This window comes from Ammodytes marinus (genome assembly GCF_949987685.1).
Source record: "Ammodytes marinus genome assembly, chromosome: 7".
In the NCBI taxonomy this organism is placed as follows: domain Eukaryota; kingdom Metazoa; phylum Chordata; class Actinopteri; order Uranoscopiformes; family Ammodytidae; genus Ammodytes; species Ammodytes marinus.
The window spans coordinates 22,788,562-22,806,747 of record NC_137211.1 but is presented as its reverse complement, the minus strand read 5'-3'; the positions used below and the strand labels follow the sequence as shown (position 1 = coordinate 22,806,747).

General features: G+C 41.5%; 4 protein-coding genes across 4 annotated transcripts; 3 read left to right on the top strand and 1 right to left on the bottom strand.

The window, feature by feature from the left end:
• Nucleotides 1–101: 101 nt before the first annotated feature.
• On the top strand, nt 102–882 carry mrpl49 (mitochondrial ribosomal protein L49; the record flags this gene model as incomplete). Its single annotated transcript, XM_080030673.1, has 1 exon — nt 102–882. One exon carries the CDS (start codon nt 102–104, stop codon nt 636–638), a length of 537 nt encoding a protein of 178 aa, XP_079886799.1. The 3' UTR covers nt 639–882.
• Nucleotides 883–1,303: 421 nt separating this feature from the next.
• On the bottom strand, nt 1,304–5,991 carry haus7 (HAUS augmin-like complex, subunit 7; the record flags this gene model as incomplete). Its single annotated transcript, XM_080030562.1, has 9 exons — nt 1,304–1,625; nt 3,684–3,795; nt 3,909–4,121; nt 4,301–4,421; nt 4,514–4,695; nt 4,799–4,860; nt 5,004–5,074; nt 5,187–5,302; nt 5,935–5,991. The coding sequence occupies 9 exons, from the start codon at nt 5,989–5,991 to the stop codon at nt 1,564–1,566; spliced, it is 996 nt and encodes a 331-aa protein (XP_079886688.1). The 3' UTR covers nt 1,304–1,563.
• A 1,724-nt stretch (nt 5,992–7,715) lies between these two features.
• las1l (LAS1 like ribosome biogenesis factor) lies at nt 7,716–10,315 on the top strand. The gene has a single exon (XM_080030645.1). It carries the CDS (start codon nt 7,871–7,873, stop codon nt 9,593–9,595), a length of 1,725 nt encoding a protein of 574 aa, XP_079886771.1. The 5' UTR covers nt 7,716–7,870; the 3' UTR covers nt 9,596–10,315.
• A 743-nt stretch (nt 10,316–11,058) lies between these two features.
• Nucleotides 11,059–13,835, top strand: crebzf (CREB/ATF bZIP transcription factor). Its single transcript, XM_080031333.1, has 4 exons — nt 11,059–11,204; nt 11,920–12,770; nt 12,954–13,028; nt 13,411–13,835. Exons 2-3 carry the CDS (start codon nt 11,983–11,985, stop codon nt 12,961–12,963), a joined length of 798 nt encoding a protein of 265 aa, XP_079887459.1. The 5' UTR covers nt 11,059–11,204; nt 11,920–11,982; the 3' UTR covers nt 12,964–13,028; nt 13,411–13,835.
• Nucleotides 13,836–18,186: the final 4,351 nt, after the last annotated feature.

The following is an 18,186-nucleotide window of genomic DNA, read 5'->3' as shown; positions in this document are numbered from 1 at the left end:
CTTCACATAAACAAATAATATAAAATGTTTTATTGGAATGGGTTTGGCTACACTACAGGAAGTACTTTACTGTTTCCGACTACGTCACACATCCACACAACATGGCGGCCTCCTTCACCCTCCGGTCCTCCGTGCTCGGTCGGGCGCTGCTGGGAGCTTCCAGCCTGCACGGTCGGATACGGACACCTCCTGTTGCTACTACCGGGCTCAGGTTGGTCTGTAATGCCGCTCCAGAATCAACAAAGACGGCGATACTAGAGTCTACGGAGGAATACAAGTTCGTGGAGCGGCTCATCCCACCTTCACGAGTCCCCGCTCCGCCCAAACACGCCGGTCCTACCCCGTCAGGCTGGACCCCACCGGCAGACTCACCGCCCACTCTGCCCTACATGATCCGCCGCTCCCGCATGCACAACATCCCCGTGTACACCGACATAACCCACGGCAGCCGCATGACGACGCTCGTACGTAAAGTGGAGGGGGACATATGGGCTCTGCAGAAGGACGTGGTCCAGCACCTGAAGGAGGTGACGGGAAAAGAGCTGCCTACACAGGTCAACGAGGTCACCATGACCCTGAAGGTCAAAGGTCAGTTCGATGTGGAGCTGAAGGAGTGGTTGGCCAGCAAGGGCTTCTGACTCCCAGAACTGTCCTCGAGCTTAGGGAGAGATGGACGACTACTTGGTCCACACCATGGTCCACACTGGGAACTGCTGGCACGTCACCAACCTGAATCATTGTTCCACTGTAACCCATTTCAGTCCATATGAGGACGGCTTCTAACAATGAACTTTTTTTTGACACCATAGATGTTGAAGTTATGGGATCAGAAGGTGTTTAACAGTGTACATACTTGTATGTTGTGAATGTAACATTAAATATAAAAGCAAACTCCACTGCCTGTTGTGTTATTACCCTTGTGAACAAGTAAGACATGCATGGAAAGATGTTAATATGTATATCTTACATTTAGTTTCCACTGTTTTTTGAGATATTTTGGCTGATGTGAGAAACCCAATGTTATCTAATCACTTTGCTTGATTTGAACAGCAGAGAGGTACCACATCCCCATATGATGACTGGAGCAACACATAATTGAGCTATTTCTGAATAGACTAAATTAAACAATTGCTTATTAAAATAAACAAGATCAGGATGTGAAGGGAAAAATGGACCAATAAATATCACCTCACTAAACCTGTTGTGATGACAACTGAAGAATAAAACATTAAAAATGATTCAGTAAAACAAGGTGCACATTTATATTTATTAAAAACAAAGGACAATAGAAGAACAGTTAAGAAGTAATGAAGAGGAATGATGATACAACTCTTATTATGATGTGAATGGTTAAAAAAAAACCTGCCGGACACAGCAGTCAGATTAAAGTTAGTGATACACAGTGTTAACCTTTGTGAAATCAAAACACTCACTCGTGGTCACATTTCTGTTTGATGTTTTAAGTTTTAACAGCCACAGATCAGGCTCTCCTCCCATGAATGCTACATGCTTTAGCAGTCAAATGGCCGGTCGGTGTCTGTACACTGCATGTAAGGGCTGCCATCAGGAAGGAAGCAGTGAGAAAAAGTCTCTGATTCGCCTGTTAAGTTCCTCCATTTGGTCCTCTGGAAAAAACAAAACAAAAGCCGGAAACACATTTAACATTATGGATCAAAAGTTGCAACACTCGCGCTACAGAGATGCAGCACAGAACGCCACAGGAAGTCTTTCCTGCCTGTGACTGAGGGTGTTTTCACACCAGGGAAGTCCGCTAGTTCACTGGTACACTGGTACAGACCAAATACCATTTAGATTTTTTGTTTGTTTGGTGTGGTCCACTTTCACACTGCACACTTTTTGGAAGTGAGCCAGCATTAGCAAATTACACGTGTGCTAAAGTCATTCATTCATTGGACAGAAATTCTGGGGTGGGAAAAGCAGGATGCAAGAAGTGAAAACTGCCAAAGTGTAAACAATCATGGATATATTCCATACTGTGATCATGTTTAGCGATTTGGTGCCATGAGCGAATAACAACTGTCAGTCATTAACATCTGTAGGCTAAAGACTGCGATTCATTTACGTTGTTCAGAGAGAGAGAGAAGGGACCAAACTTTTCTGCTGGAAAAATAGACTCGAGCTGACACAGCTGAGCCACGGCAAACTGACACGGGAGTATTAAAGGTCTAACCCGTCAACATGGGAAGCTCAATAAAAACACGCAGGCCACATTAAGTACATAGTGTCAACCTGTCGGCACTGTGCGGGAGACGCTCCCCTCTCCTTCATCTGATTTCTGAATTTAACAGCATTTTTACTCGTCCTCTTTATCAAATGTAGGCCTAATATATTGACTCTGGCCCCCGATCAAAACACAGCAAATTTTCTTAACAATGGCTTCAACAACACCTTCCCATAAAGTAAAGCTGACGGCGAGAGACCCTTTATTAGAAAAGAAAAGAATAAAAGGCACAGTGCTTCCTGCATTTGGGTCAGATCGAGGACCGGCCATTTTCACACCCTATCGAACCGTATCAGAGTTCGTTTGGAAGCGCACCGAGACCACCTCTTCAGATCGGTCTCTGTGCGCTTGTTTGCTAAGCACCCCAGTGCAAATGCTGTATTCACACCTGTCTGAAAGATGCACACCGAGGGCGGAAGCGCACCTGACTTTGTTTCAACCGAAATAAACAGGGCAGGTGTTAATACGCCCTGACACTCCCTCTGAGTCAACAGACTGACCATGAACTTATTAGTCAGTGGATATTACACCATCATTTATCAATTATTCATATTGTACCATGCCCTGACTTAACACCAAAAAAATCGTGTGCTATAAATAAAACCTGCAATACTCTTGAATACTGCATATATGGTACATTTATTTAAATATATCCTTATTTATACTATTTTTGCATTTATTACACTTAGATAGATCCAATTTATCAGCAGTTATTACACTGTTGTTATATGGGATGTACATATTTTCACATATTTGTTATTTGTATTTTTTTCCATAGATAATAATAATAATAATAATAATAATAATATATTTAATTTATATACCGCTTTTCTCACACTCAAAGCGCTAATATATAGTGTTATATATTGTAGTAAAATGCACATATCTTACATACTTATTGCTATTTTATTCTAATTAATGGATGCCTTTATATATATATTTTTTTTTTTATTATAGAACTAGAGCAACGCACGTAATCCAATTTCTTGAAGACCAATTACATTTTTCTTATTCTGATGTGTGAGTGTAGCCTGGTACCGCCCGCCTACCTATTTCCGCTCAATTTTCATTTCCCGTCAGTAGTCAGTCTGGGTCTGTGGTATATTTGCGGGTTTTCTCCCTGGCAGATTTTTAGCTGTTCAATCAGCAGACAGAGGGAGTGGCTGAGAACAATTATCTTGAGGTCGTGCGCCAGTTTCAGTTGAAGTCAAAAGCCGGCGCATGTCATACGTCACGACCAAACGTTATGCGATTGGTTGGCAGATCCAGAGTGGCACTGGGCAGATGCAATAGTTTTAAACTTCAACAGACACCCGCCTTCAAGTGAGTTTACGTTTGTCTATTGAGTGATTCCAGACCTTCTGTACAAATGAAATGAAGTACGATGGTCTGGTAGGACCAGGCTAGTGTGAGTGTGTATTTGAAAGAGATAATCACATACCTAACGTGCGCCTCTCTCCTCGGCTCCAGTAACACGGCTGCGTTTGAAGCTGGTTTACTTCCGCGTTCATGGACACAGAAGCCTCTGATACCTCCCTTATCATTTCCAGCTCCTGATAAACAAACACAAGAAGCAAACAGTGTCAGTATGAGTGTTTGCAACCCGTGTCAAGGCCCATTTGGACGTGTGTATATGTCAGCGCTTATCCTCTACTCGTTTAGGTACCGTGGTGAAGGCCAGCAGCAGTTGGTGCACTCTCTGGAAGACGTCGGTGTCTGTGCTGAAGCTGGGTGGGTCTCTGCTGCAGTAAGCTCTCAGGTCTGTTTCGTAAACATGGCTGAAAGCAGCGATCAGCTGCTGGAGGTCACACGCCGCCACACGCAGTGAGCCGGGAGAGAAGACGCCAGGGCTCGGCTCCTCGCTGGGCAGGAATTCACACTGAGGAGAAAGACGAAATAGGACAGCACTCATTACTACCACAACATTAACAACTAGGCTTGATCCTTATATTATACACTCTTTACTAGTGATCTCTAATTCACGTGGAAGTCACCTAGCATGGACACCCTGTTTCGAAGGATGTCTCTATAATGCTTCTATCCACATGAACATCATACCTCTGACTGTAGCTGCTTCAGGGCTGACTGGGTCTGCTGTAGAAGGGCGGCAACATCAGCAGCTTCTCTACTAGCTTCTCTACTTGGCTTAGGATATGGCTTGATGCCCTTTGGTAAAGCTCTGGGAGGTCAAGATAAAAGAAGTGAGGGATGAGGGCAAATACAATATAAGACATAATATGTGAGCAACTGGATAATCCAAAACAAACATACTGAGGCCAGGGGTTGAATGTGGGATTAAGCATTTGCGTGAGGTGAGACAGATTCTCAACCGCGTAGAGCTCGCTCAGTAGCATCTCTGCGTCAAGTCTGCGCCCGGCTGACTTCTTGCAGCCTGGAACCAGTGTGGAAAGCTTCTCCAGGAACACAAGCTGCCGGTGGGGACTCGCATCACCCTGGACAAACAGCTCGAGAATTTACACAGAGAAAAGCAGACTTTTTCGGCCTATTGTTGTTGTGACAACACATAACTATATCTGTTTTTACGCAACCTCTCACCCTGATCAGGTCCAGGTCATCTGCTTTGCACAGCATCAGCTCCTGCCCAAGCAAAGCCATTTCTGTTTGGACAAAAACACACCAGAGCAGTGTAAAAGGTTATTATAATATGAGAGGAAAAAACACGAGCGATAAACAAACTCAAAAGACATGCATGACTCTAAACCCTGTAGTAAAGTTAGCCTTTAAAAGATAACAATGGTACCTTTAGTCAAAACATCGGGGTCTATGGGTCGCATTGACATCGCCTTTGAATTGCAAAAGTTTGGGTGGATGCTGTAAAGTGACAGGCAAAGACAGAACAGAGGAAATTTGTTTATGTACTGTATATATAAACAAATCATTTCAGATAGAAAACATGGGGGATGATCCATGCGGCTTATTCTACCTGCTGCAGATCCATGCCAGTAGGTTTGTGCGATGCTGGGAGGGAGAGCACAGCAGCTGCAGCATGCTGTCTGCCTCCTGTAGGTATAAACCCTCCACCTGGGGACAGGACGCAGCCTTCAAAGAGTCAAAGACACAGACAGGACATTCAATTTGTAGACTTTGAAGAGTTGACACCTTCACTTGTTCTTTAATCCAAAACAATTATAGATAAACAAAGGGTAATCTGCCAGGAGTTCATGTGATAATCAATGCATTAACCAAGATGTATTAAGGGTTAGGTTGAGTTGGAGTGATGAATGCTTTAGATGTATTTATTATTAGGCTACGCTACGTGTTCGCAGCGTAAAAAACTCCAAACTGCTTACCTATAATGCTAAATTAACAATAACATCGCCACCTCACAATGAGCATCCAGTAGCCTATTAATGTTTTATGTAATATGACTGGCTCTGTTTTAGATTAATGTCAGGTCCAAACGTCTTCTCAGTGTTTATATGAAACCAGTTCCCTCTTGCAGTTTCTCGAAAATACTTTTAACTGCGGTTATACTAACCCGCTGAAGAAGGTTTATAATAATAAGGATGTATGGAAATGCTAACTTATGCGAAGCACGTAGAAATTAAATGTTCGGAGTGCCAATTTACCTGTTCCCAGACCCTAAAAGGCAAAAGAACCGCAGTAGTAGCTACTTAGAAGAGTTTTACGTTATTAAAACATATTTCCCATAACATAGTAACTTTTTTTACCTGCAATGACGCATAAACATGTTGCACAAGTAGTTTTTCTTTCAAAGCACCCGCCATTTTTCACACACCATTAACAACAACTTCTTCTTCTGGGATGCTTTACGGCACTTGATGCAGTAGGCTACTGCCACCTGCTGGATGTCTTTTGAAGTCATAAACCAAATAGTGATCTTCTGCCCGTCCACACTCTCATAACATAGGCCTATATATATTTTTTTTTATTCCTTTTTATTCTATCTTATTTGTTCTATTGTTTTTATTTCCTCGTATGCATGTCCTTTTATACTGGTTTTCTTTGTTATTGTCTGGTTTTCTTTTCTTTCATTAAACACCTTGTAACATGAACAGTTCAGTATAAATAAAGTTTATAATATTACACAACTCTTATAGTTATATATCTGATATCGTAATCGGTCCTGTAATTTCACAGGATAAGGGTTTCCAGCTGTTTGTCAAAGACTATTTAAGGTCCATGTGTTTAATTCCTTCCCGCTTCATTTCAATGAGCCACAGTCATCCTATCATGTACATTACCTTCAAATTAGCCAAACTGCAAAGTACTATAGCGTAGTGTAAGTGCATTTTCTTTATTTTTTTCTCATTATCATTGGAGAGTTGGTCTTTTTTCCCTGCAGAGGAAGATGTGTAGACTTTCTTCTGTCCTGATGTCAATGGGGAGCTCTTCCACCATTTGGGAGTCAGGACAGCAAACAGTCCTGATTTCAATCATCAGAGTCTCCTTTGGATGTTTTTATTTTAGCTACTATAGCCAATGGACCTGTCTTATCCAACACATCAGATCCCAGTGACCTAGGCTATTTATTGCCGGATCTGATACAAATGTCTTCCTTTCAGATAAATAGGCCTACATTTGTGTAAATTCTTCTGATGTCTTATTCGGTCATTCTAAGTAGCCTACAGTCCTAAACATTTATAGTGGCACAGTACAATTAGTTGAATCATAGGCCTACACCATGCAGCAGGTTAAAACTTAACACTTTCTTGTACCAAATGTAGCATATACTTTATATAACATGCAGCCTAGTGCTGCAAACTGTCCAAAAGAAGCTTGTGAAGATACTTTACCCAGCGTTAATGGCCTAGAAGTCAATTACCCAGTTTACTTTAACTATTGTGTTGTTATTCTTTATGTTAAATGTATCATATCTAAGAGCCAAAAGTCGCAAATGGTGATTATTAATATTTTTCTAAAGAATCATGTGAGTGGATGTTTCGTAGGGGACATGCGCTTACCGAAATTGTCATTTTGTTTTCGGACACAGGTGTTGTGCCGAATTCCCACTCCCCCGCAGGATCCCACTCCCCTGATTTTACCTGTATAAATAAAGGTTAATAAAAAAAAAAAAAAAAAAAAAAAAAAAAATGAATTAAGTGGTTGTAGAAAGTGCGGGGGACAGAGGGCACAAATCGTATAGACTCTCAAGTGCAGCACAACATAACTTATATTTTGATGAAACATGAATTAAATAGCCTACGAACAGTTTCCTCAAAGCCTAAGACGAAGGAACTTGGCTTGTAAAAATCGCCTCGGTTCGTCAAACTACAACTAGCAATACGCTAGGAAGGCAGTGGGGAGTGGGATCCTGCGGGGGAGTGGGAATTCGGCACAACACCGGACACTGAAGGAGTTAACGGACTCCACATGGTGGCAGTAATGCAACAGAATGCAACAAAACAGCTGCCGTTAATGTGAAAAGAAGAAGAATTCGGCACGTCGTTTCCGGGATGCGTCGCTCTCGGTATCCCGTTTCCATAATACGTCCATGCTGCAAACACCCTCGCGCTGTGACACAACGCTGTTTTTGTTCCTTAATAAGAGAGTGGTTGTTGGAAGACAGAACTAACCGGGCGGATAAGAGCGGTATGTGCACGCGGTGTTAACGGAAGTCTACCGTGTGACCTATCCACCGTGAAAATGAAGAAGAAGAGCTCCGAGAAAAAACGCCATGTGGTGGCGTGGGTCAACAAAGCTGAGTGGGACCAGGTTCTGCAGTATCTCTACTCGAATGATGCCGCCTTACAGAGGTACGCACTGCACAGAATTTCCGCCTGGAAGGGCAGGTACGCTAACAGCAGCCCCGTGGCGGTGGAGTGCACCGCGGACCTGGTGAGGTGCCAGGTGCTGGACAAGTCGGGCCATCTGGACGGTGATGACCTGGTGCTGCTGTACGGAGCGGCTCTGGTCAGGTTCGTCAACCTGATTACGGAGCGACTGCAGGGGCGAACGGCCCGTCCACTGCGGCGGCTGGCTGGCAACCTGAACATACCAGGGTGGGTGGTAGACCTGAGGCATGACTTTACTCACCGGAAGCTCCCTACCGTGACCAGGTGTAGAAAGGGGTGTAAGGTGGTTCTGGAGTGGCTCCAGCAGGAGTACTGGTCCAGGCAGTTGGAAGGAGGGCCGAATGAGGACTGGGAATCACAGTCGGAGGGAGAGGACGAAGATATGGAGCTAAAACGCCAAGAGGACGAGCTCATCGCAAAGCAGAAAGAAATGGAAGCCTATAAGAGTGCACGGGATCTTTTGATATCTTATGAAAATGGGCAGTTCCAGACTTTGGACGAGCTCTCTGAAGGCAAGCAGAGGGGCGCGTGGCCACCCCCCTTCGCAGACATAAGCTGGATACTAGGTGAGATAAAGCAGTTTGCTGTGGAGTCAAGTGATCTGCTGGTGGACGTGTTGCTGGAAGATGGATTTCTAGTTCCTACAGTTGATCAGCTGGGAACATTAGGCTGTAACACTGCAGGCCCCAACGAGGTCAGACTCCCTCAAACCTTCCTGCGTTTCTGGCTGCCCCTCCTGAAGATGCTCAACTCGCCGGCCTTCATCCACCTCCTCCTGGAGAAGCTCTTTGTTGAGCTGAAGCTGCTCGCCACAGAGCAGGGAAATAACCGGGCGATCTACATCTCCGCTTGGATCTCCGAAATCATCATGTGCAACAGCAACAAATTTGAATTCCATTTTGAAACAAAGGGCCAGAAGAAGGCCAGAATGAAGGACAGGATTTTCGTCAACCGCATCCAGCTGAGGTGGCAGCAGCTACTCTCTGCGTGCCTGGATGCCCCCTGTGCCAGCTCGCCTCGCTTGCTTAAGCTAATCCTGGATGACATGGAGCATCCCCTCCCTGTGGAAACCCGAGAGAGGCTGCTCCAGCTCTGTTCCATCTACACACAGCCCGCAGACTCTGAATACGACAATTCACTGGAGCCAAAGAAACAGCCCATATACACGCTGGAGAGTTTGCACGAGAAGCTGCAGAAATCCCGGCGCCACCACACCCATCCCTGGCGTTCCACGGGGGGATCAGAGAGGAACGAGGCCTCATCGCAGGAGCACAAACGGGCCGACGATCAGGCCGAAAAGGCAAAGATGCTCAGGGGTTCTCCATGGCAGGTGTGCGTTGAAAAAGTTGCCTGGAAGTACTATCCTCTAGGTAAAGTCCCCGGACAGTCAGATGACCCCGCGTGCCTTATGGTGGAAAACTACTCCACGATGACCGTGTTCGACCAGCCGGTGGAGATGGAGAGCAGCACCAAACACAACGTCCCAGGAGTCTCTGCTCCAGTGAGAACAGCCGAGGGCCTTGTTTGGAACCAAAGCGACGTTAACAAGCTGAAAATTGGACTGCAACTTTTTTGAGTCGATTTTGTCACGCTGTGACATATTGGCCTCAAGCTGCTGGCACATCGTGAACTGAAATGTGCTCTCTGTTTTGCATAATGTGTAAACATCAATACTGAACAAAGTTTGTCGCTGGCTTAAATAAATATAAGTATTCAATTAAATTGATTTGCTGATTATCATAAAAGCCATTTCTCAGATGTTCACTGGTCTCAGCATCTGACATGTGATGATTTGCTGTTTTATATCATTTAGTTTTGAAAATGTAATTACAAGTTCTTGCTGATTATTTTCCTAATTGATAAAAATGGCAGAAAAGTGTAAAAAAAAATCACTTATAATTTGCCAGAGCACACAACGACTTCTTCAAATTACTTTATCCCAACAGTAAAACAAATATATATATCAGCAAAATAATAAGTGTCTATAGTATTTCCAAATGAAACTTAACTAGTGCACACATCCCATAACATATACTGCACATAGTAAAGCTAGAACGAGATACTTGGGATAGTTATTTCATCATAATGTGTATTAAGAGTACAATGAGGTATTTTTTTTTTACACCTGTCATGTGACTTAACCTGTTCTGTTGAAATAGTTGTTGCTCCCTACAAAGAGCTTTGGAGTAGTAGCCTCTTTGAAAAAATTGGCAAAGGGGTCATTATTGTACTCTCAAGGTTTGTGTAACACATCTATTTTGTGCACTTATGTTCTATTAAACCTTTTTCTAATGAAGGAATATGATTGTGTTCTTTAAGAGTCCATGATGCATAGACATAAAGATTGGAAGGATGGGGAGAATTTCAGGACAAGGGTGTTGAGGCAGCACTGAGTTAAAAAATAATAAACACCATTTACTCAATACAAACATTTAAGAAGACATATGTACAAATCAAAGCAAAAGTGTATAAAGAATCCAAAAGACACAACACACTAGCATTAGAAGAAATATATGTATCCAGTAGGAAATGTGTTTAACCTCAATATATTTATGTATGCATTGTTTAAAGGGAAATTATTGGTTTAAAGAAGATTATGACAAAAAGAAGTAATATAAGAAAAAAAATCAAAGCCAATATGTAGCTGAATGTTTTTTCAAAACGGTCACAGAAGTGTTTATACAGACACACATACACATGTTCTATGGAAATAACAATCATCAAAATGATAACCAACATAAAATGAAAACAAACAAATAAATAAGCAGTCATTTCTCTATTGAAATGAACAAAATCGGGAGTAAAGGACACACATCTTAACAACATGAAACAAATATATATCCCCTCACAAATCTTTCTTGACATATTAGTTGAACTGTTGCACCTATTTTCTACAGGGATTAGAAAAAAAGATTGGTTTCACAAGACGTGTTCTGAGGTTGTGTAACTGCGTCATGGTCAATTGAGTAGAGTTCAGTAGGACTTTTATTTTGAATGGTTTGTACCGGACGTGTGCTTGCAGTCTCTTCCTCAGTCGTTAAGCGCGTCGTTGTTGTACTTTTTGTTCTAAAGCTCCGAGCGGGGAAAAGAGAAAAAGCGTCCAGTAACCGAGCAAACAACAGGAGTTTCATCCAACGACCCAGTTCCAGTGTTTTTTTATTTGCATTTATTGTTCAAACGGGACGGTAAGTTTGTAAGTGCCTTTAAAAGATGCTGCGTCATGTCTGTTTACGCCTCATGGCTTTAGCTAACGTTAGCTAGCTGGGGGCTAACTAAAACGGTCCGGTTACAAAGGTAACGTTCACCAGGTTAATGATATGGAAAATGTCGCTATGTGTTTGTTGTTCTTGTTTAAATGCACCAAATACATCGTCTTATCTGAAGTCAGCTGCATTCATCTGAAGTTAGTTGTTAAAGCTATCGTGCTCGATGCCCTTTCATTATTATTATATTATATTAGGGCGCTCAATGTCACTTATCTTTTGTCGACTTAAGCAATTGATTAAAATTTTGGGGTATGAAGTATATTTGTGACGTAAAGGTCGACTGCTACAACGGTCATTGCAGAGTGTCGTATAGTGCTAATGCTACTGGGCCTAGCTAAAGCGGTAAGCCAGTTACGTTGGTCATACGTTTGGCCAACACACACACCTCATGTCCTCCTCCTGCGCATGCAAGGAAATGGAGGCTGTCAGCAGAAAGGAAGGATTAATTTATCAAGGGAATAATGCACGGATGCAAGTTTAGAGCATTATTGCATTCTTTTATTGTTATCTTCATGCCTGAATGCGTAGTATCAACATTTCCTTATAATTTCCTTAACAAATTAATTAATTAAGAATTAATTTGTTAATTGCAGCAGGATTACACACTAACAGTATATTTTCTTTGTCTCCACAGTTTTGGTATCGCAAGACATTTTTCTGGATATCAGCGTCTGTGTGGTCTCGCAATCAAACCACAATGATTACCAGAAGAAGAGGACGCGTTATGACCAATACAGAAGTGCAGGCCATTGAGGTGGAAGTGGAAGATACTGGGAAAACCGACAAATATCACCCTAGCCCATCTGTGGAGTTTCAAGCTGATGAAATTGACACCGCTGGAATCGAGCTGGAGGACCTGTTTGGAATGGAAGACCTAGATTGGACACTTGATAGCGATGGTGCCTCCCCACTCTTCGATGTTGAGTTTTCTGGTCTGGGTGGTTACAGTGCCATGGATCAAGATTCAGGAAACGAAGCTTCCACAGCGTCGTCTCCAGAAAGAATGTCCTCTGACTCGAAGAAGAAGGTCAAGGAAAGGCGAAATGAGTCGAACCACATCATCAACAAAAATGCCATCGCTGCCAGAATGAATCGTCTCAAGAAGAAAGAATATGTCAACACCTTGGAGAAGAAAGTTGGCAATCTGTCGACGGAAAACAACGTGCTCAAACAGGAAAACTCGCAGCTGACCAAGAGAGTGGAAGAGTTGGAGGATGAGACCAGGTACTTGAGAGCTGTGCTGGCCAATGAGAGCATGTTAGGCCAGCTCTTATCCAGGCTGAGTGGCGTGAATGGGATGAAATTATCTTGCTCGCTTTTACAGGCGCCTGACTCAAACGACCACGACTATGCGTTGCCCAGGAAGCGTGTGAAGGTGGAGGACAAAGAGACATCTGGCGGCGTGTGTCTGCACGTGGACAAGAACCACGTCTCGGTGGAGTTCTGCACTAAGTGTGCAGAGAGTGCAAGCACATCGCTCAAAATGTAGGGTCAAGTACTTACCTCTGTTTTCAGATATTGAGACTGAACTTGATATGGCTCAGTGTACTGAACATCTTGGATGAACACTGTTGAATCAGTTAAGATAACCTAAGAACTGCTGAATATGCATGTTGTTTTTGTGTAATGATGTATTGCGCACACGTTACTGCTAAACCTTGTTGACAGTTTCTTCTAGGTAATGGTTGATGCACCATGCGGGATGAGTGGCTATCTGAACACCTTTACCTGCTTGACTCCATGGTAAGGATCAGACAAGAAAATATATTTTTGTTGGTTTTTCAGTCTTGGCAACCTTGGCAGCAACCTAAGTACTTTTTTTTATGATACAGTTCTTATTTCCAATTAGTGTATTTTGAGTACATTTAAAATGTTTTTTGTTCATGTGTAATGATAGGAATTTTTTTAGTTAACATGTAACAAAGAGCTACATCAAAATATGATCTGAAGGTGAAGGTCCACAAAGAGTGATCTTGAATCAGCAATTTAATTGGATATGCCATATTCCATTGAAAAATAATTATGTAAATACTTAATTTTGATGATAATTGATCTCTTTGTGAACCAGCACCATTGTACAGAAGAATACTTTCATTTAGCGCCACCCTTTTTCTTTATGCTAAAGTGGATTCTGCTGGTGGAAGGTGAAGAGGCTGGACAAGCAGTTGCCAACGTGGCCTGGTATTTTTTTAAAGGTAGTATGGGTATCAAATGGTATGCACCTAATTATCTTACACCATTACGCCACAACATGTGTAGCTGTAGAGCCTGTCAGCATAGCTCATGCAGCACTATGGAGGAGCTGACTACAGATGCTCCATTACTCAGAGCAATGCTACCAGAGGCTTAATAGTCTCATGTCTTGTATATATTGACACATTGGAATGTATTTAATGAATACGTCCACAATGATCTACCATAAGTGGTATAATTGCCATTTTTGAAATGTATCAAAATGTAAATGTGTATATAATTTTGAGTACTTACTGTTTGAAGTAAATGACCCTTGAACAAATAAATTCTATTTTCATTATGTTTGAGTTTCAAATATCTACTGTGTCTTGTGCTGTACTTTTGATATTAATGCATCTCTTTTTCTCTTTCTGAACAGCAAAGCTCTCTGCCGATAAAGGTCTTACTTTTCCTGAACATTTGGGTCGAGTCTGGTAAAGGTGGTTAAAACAAATGACCGAGACCTCTGATGGAAGTACAAAACATTACAAAGCAGTATCATCCTGTCCATGTTTTAGCCCATTGACTTCAATCACTGATACTCCTATTACAGCAAGCCATTTATGAAAGCCACTATTTTTTAATTGCAATAAAAGCAAATATATATTTTTTTTCTCCATTGGACATGGTCGTGAGCTTTAGTTGCGCCATGCCTTGATGACATGTTACCACTACTTCTCAAGTCGAAGGGGGGCAGTCCCTGCTGCCCTGCATCTGCTGCCCCTGGCCAACCTGGGATGGTCTCTACTCTCCATCATCTGTGTTCTCAGTTCTTAAAAAAACAGCTTTTTTGTGAAGAGCTTATAAAAAATGTAATGTGTTTGTCACAAAGTTAGCTGTGCTTCATAAGCCGTGCAGTTTCTCATTTAAAACTCATCTGATCAACCAGGTAGGGACACATTCTGCTCTTAATAAGTCAGCAGATGAGCTTTAAGTTTTGCAGGGAGGAATAGTGCAAAGACAAATAGCTGTTGGATGAAAAGCTGCAAGCTACAGATTCGTAATGTCGCTAGTGACCACATTACCAAGGCAAACTACATCAGTGTTTAGTTCAGTGGAAAAAGTGTATTGTCATGTCATGGCCTGGTGCAACTAACAATCCTACAATGGAGAATTAAAAAAATTCATAGATCTACAATTTTGAACTTTGACTGTTACCATCGCAGGAAATATATTCTTTTTGTCCCCCCAGCTCCCTGCTATCTTTATTTTCTGTAGTCTGGGGACCGTGCTTCCATGTACCTGTATGAAGGTCTGACTCAGACTTCAAGGCATACTAGGTTATTCTGGAGGATGTTGACATCAAATGTTGTCAAAATCAGTGAATATCTCCTTACAATCTACCCCAAAAGGCTGCCCTGCTCGGTCACCAACACATTTAACTCTTTTGTTTGATGTATATGTATTGCCAGGCAGCTACTCGAGGCTGAGACGTTACTGACAACCTCAGAAAGTACTGTTTACACACTTCCAAGTTTTTACAAATTCACAAACGAGATGTAACTGCACTATAGCTGCTTTCTTGTTTACTGCCTTAATGCTAAGCTAAAGGTGGTTTCATATTTATGAAGTAGGAGCAGTGGTATCAACCTTCTTATCTAATCTGGCATTCGAACAGCAGCTTTCACTGACTTAAAGGTGCTACGAGGAACTTCTGAATATTACTGAAGCAGTCAAATGTTTCCTTTGATGATCACAAATGACATGTAACTGCAAATGAGACCATCAGTGCAAGAATGCTATTTTTAAATAGTTTTTCTTAATGCCTTTGTCATGGGTCCCTTACCCTGGAGCTAAAGCTGGCGTATTAAAAACACTACCGCATTTGTTCAAAGGGGGTGCAATAATTAACAAAAACTGAAAGTCCCTCGGAGCACCTTTAAATAAATGCAGATATTAAAATATTTGTACAGTATTAATTATTCCGCCTTCTGTGAAGACATACTTAAAATTATTTCAATAATGATCCATCTGTTAAAAGGATAGTTAAGTATTTTTGAAGTAGGGTTGTATGGGGTACTTAGGCATAGTTGTTGTGTTACCTATGGAGATGGGGGTCAGAGCAATACTTTTTTAGGAGTTTGAGGAAGGCGGCGCTGTAGCAGAAGAAAAAGTTTTTCGTCCACATATATAAATGCTAACCTAAAAGCTTAATATACGTACAGTTGTACGCTAAACTAAGACTTTTTCCACAGCTTTTGTTTACCTCAGAAAACCATTTATTTTTGTTTTCTTGTCTCTTGAATATCGGCAGTAGCTCTAGAGGCTCATTGAGTGATACAAAAATAGAGGGCTGTCTGGCCGCAAACTAAAGCGGTGGAAAAAATCTGAGTTTAGCCTACAATTGAACGGATATTTAGTTTTTTTGGTTAGGAATACATTTGTGGCGGGAAAAAAAAGGTTTTTGTTCTGGCCCTCTCTGCAACAATCCCCAAACTCTTTATAGTGACTGCACTGACTGCCATCTCCATAAGGTAACACACTAACTATGCCTAAGTACCCCACACAAATACTGAACTATCCCTTTAAAACAGGAGCCCCCAATTCTGGTGCTCACAGAAGAAATTGTAGTTAAATTAACACTTGTATCAGCTTACAATTACATTGTTACAAGTCATGTATAACATGTTTACCGGTCATAAATCGTAAGTGGGATACTTGAAATACTACTGCAATCTTAAATGTGCACTTGGCATCAAGAGAAAGGATGTAAGAATTACGTTTTAATAACGTCTAATATTGATAAAGGATGCTGGACTTGTTTACATTCTTCTAATGTGAAAATATTAAAGTTACCTGTTCAGAGGCACAGCAAACTTGAATGTATCTTAGTCTAATAATGCATTGTTTTTTTTTAACTCAATGCTCTTCAAAGTGACGGAATACTTAATTTCAAAGCCTAGTCTGTAGATCCCCCCCCAAATTGTTAAAAAGACAAGCATTTAATATTTGTTGCGATTTGTCTCATAAACATTGTTGCTGTAATAGGTGTTTGACTTGAAGAACATGGGCTAAACCAACAGTGAATGGGACTGCAGTCAAGAGTTTTACCCTGCGTTCCAAATCACATACTTTTTCTTTTTACTATACTACATACTAAAGAATCCTGGTTTGCATACTGCAAAATGCAATCGGATGTATTGGGGCATCTGGGTATTTTTGGCATACTGCATTTGATATCATCCCTGTGTTCCGAATCGCATACTTTCTACTGTATAGTATGTAGAAAAAAGATTTAGGATGTCCCGATTCTTGTGGCCAGATTTAGGAGGGTTAGAAGTACCCGGATTTCCTACCAAGATTGTTAGTTTCCTACCAAGAATGTTAGGGTTGAAAACTGCATCCTATTTGGGCAATTCTGACCCACAATCAAGTGCGCACGTGAAGTGACGTCACATCAACGAAGCCTCCATATCAAAACGAACAGGGATGAGGCGGATATAAAAGCCAGAGGCAAGATCAAGGCGCAATGTTATGATGAAATAAAAGAGTAAAAGTATGTTCCAATACATAGTATGCCTACTGCATCCTAACAAGATTCTTTTTATCGTTGGAGGTAGTGTGTAGAATAGAAAAAGAAAGAGTATGCGATTTGGAACACAGGGCATGTATTAGGATATCCTTAATCTTTTTTCTGACATACTAACTAGTATGGGGATTGGAACACGGATAGTTTAGTTTAAAGCTATAGTGCATAACTTTTTCATCTAAATGAATGTTGATTACATTCAAGCCATTGCCACAATAGTTGACACAATTGTTATTACTCAGAATTGCACATGGGGGCATCAAGTTACACACTATAGCTTTAAAGGGAGTAAAGACATGATGGTGAAATGTTAACCTTCATGCTTGGTAATATTACATTTTTAGCAACCGGAAGCTTCTAATTAGCTATCGGCAAACATGGGAACCAATTAAGACTCGTGTCAGTATTGTTCTTTTCAGGCAAAGTGTATCAGCTGTGTTAAGTGCTGCTCTCACTCTGAGTCAACAGAAGTATCGCAGGCCCAGAGGTATTTATTTTGAAAGCAAAGCAAAGGTTTAAACAAGCAAATGTATCCCCAAATAAACACACCCACACACGAGTGACCCTGTCTTTTTGACTCTGAGCTAACGCACAAACTACTCTGAGCTAACGCACAAACTATTGGATGTCTGCTTTGCTCATAAGTCAAGTGCTGTTCCCATTTAGCATGCACTTTGTGTCTTTTTAAGATGCTGATTGCTGCGCTTCATTGGGATATTTACGCCAGGCGTGATCGGTTTGTAATTGCTTAAGAGCAGGGTTTGCAACAAATTCACTACAGACAAAATTATATCAAACTGGTTTTGCACAGCGTATTCTTCTGCACCATCCAACATTCAAGGCTACAGAGTAAACCATCACATTTCCATGGAATATATTATTTTTGTGTTAGATTTGGTGTATAAATGGTTGATAGGTCAAGGATTTGATACCACCACAAAAATATTCACAATATGAATATTGTCACAATATGAATATTGTGATACCAAAGCAAATGAGAGTTGACAGGGTGTAGTTCAAACATAGATGAGCCTCACCTATGTTGTAACTACCCTGTCAAACATTCAGTTTGTTGATGCTGCAAACTATAAAGCATCTAATTGAGTTCTTCTATGGACACAGTGAATTTACCACTGTATC

What these genes read in the sequence shown, in the direction of transcription:
- las1l (XM_080030645.1), top strand. Translation starts at nt 7,871, where the DNA reads ATGAAGAAGAAGAGCTCCGAGAAAAAACGCCATGTGGTGGCGTGGGTC.
- crebzf (XM_080031333.1), top strand. Translation starts at nt 11,983, where the DNA reads ATGATTACCAGAAGAAGAGGACGCGTTATGACCAATACAGAAGTGCAG.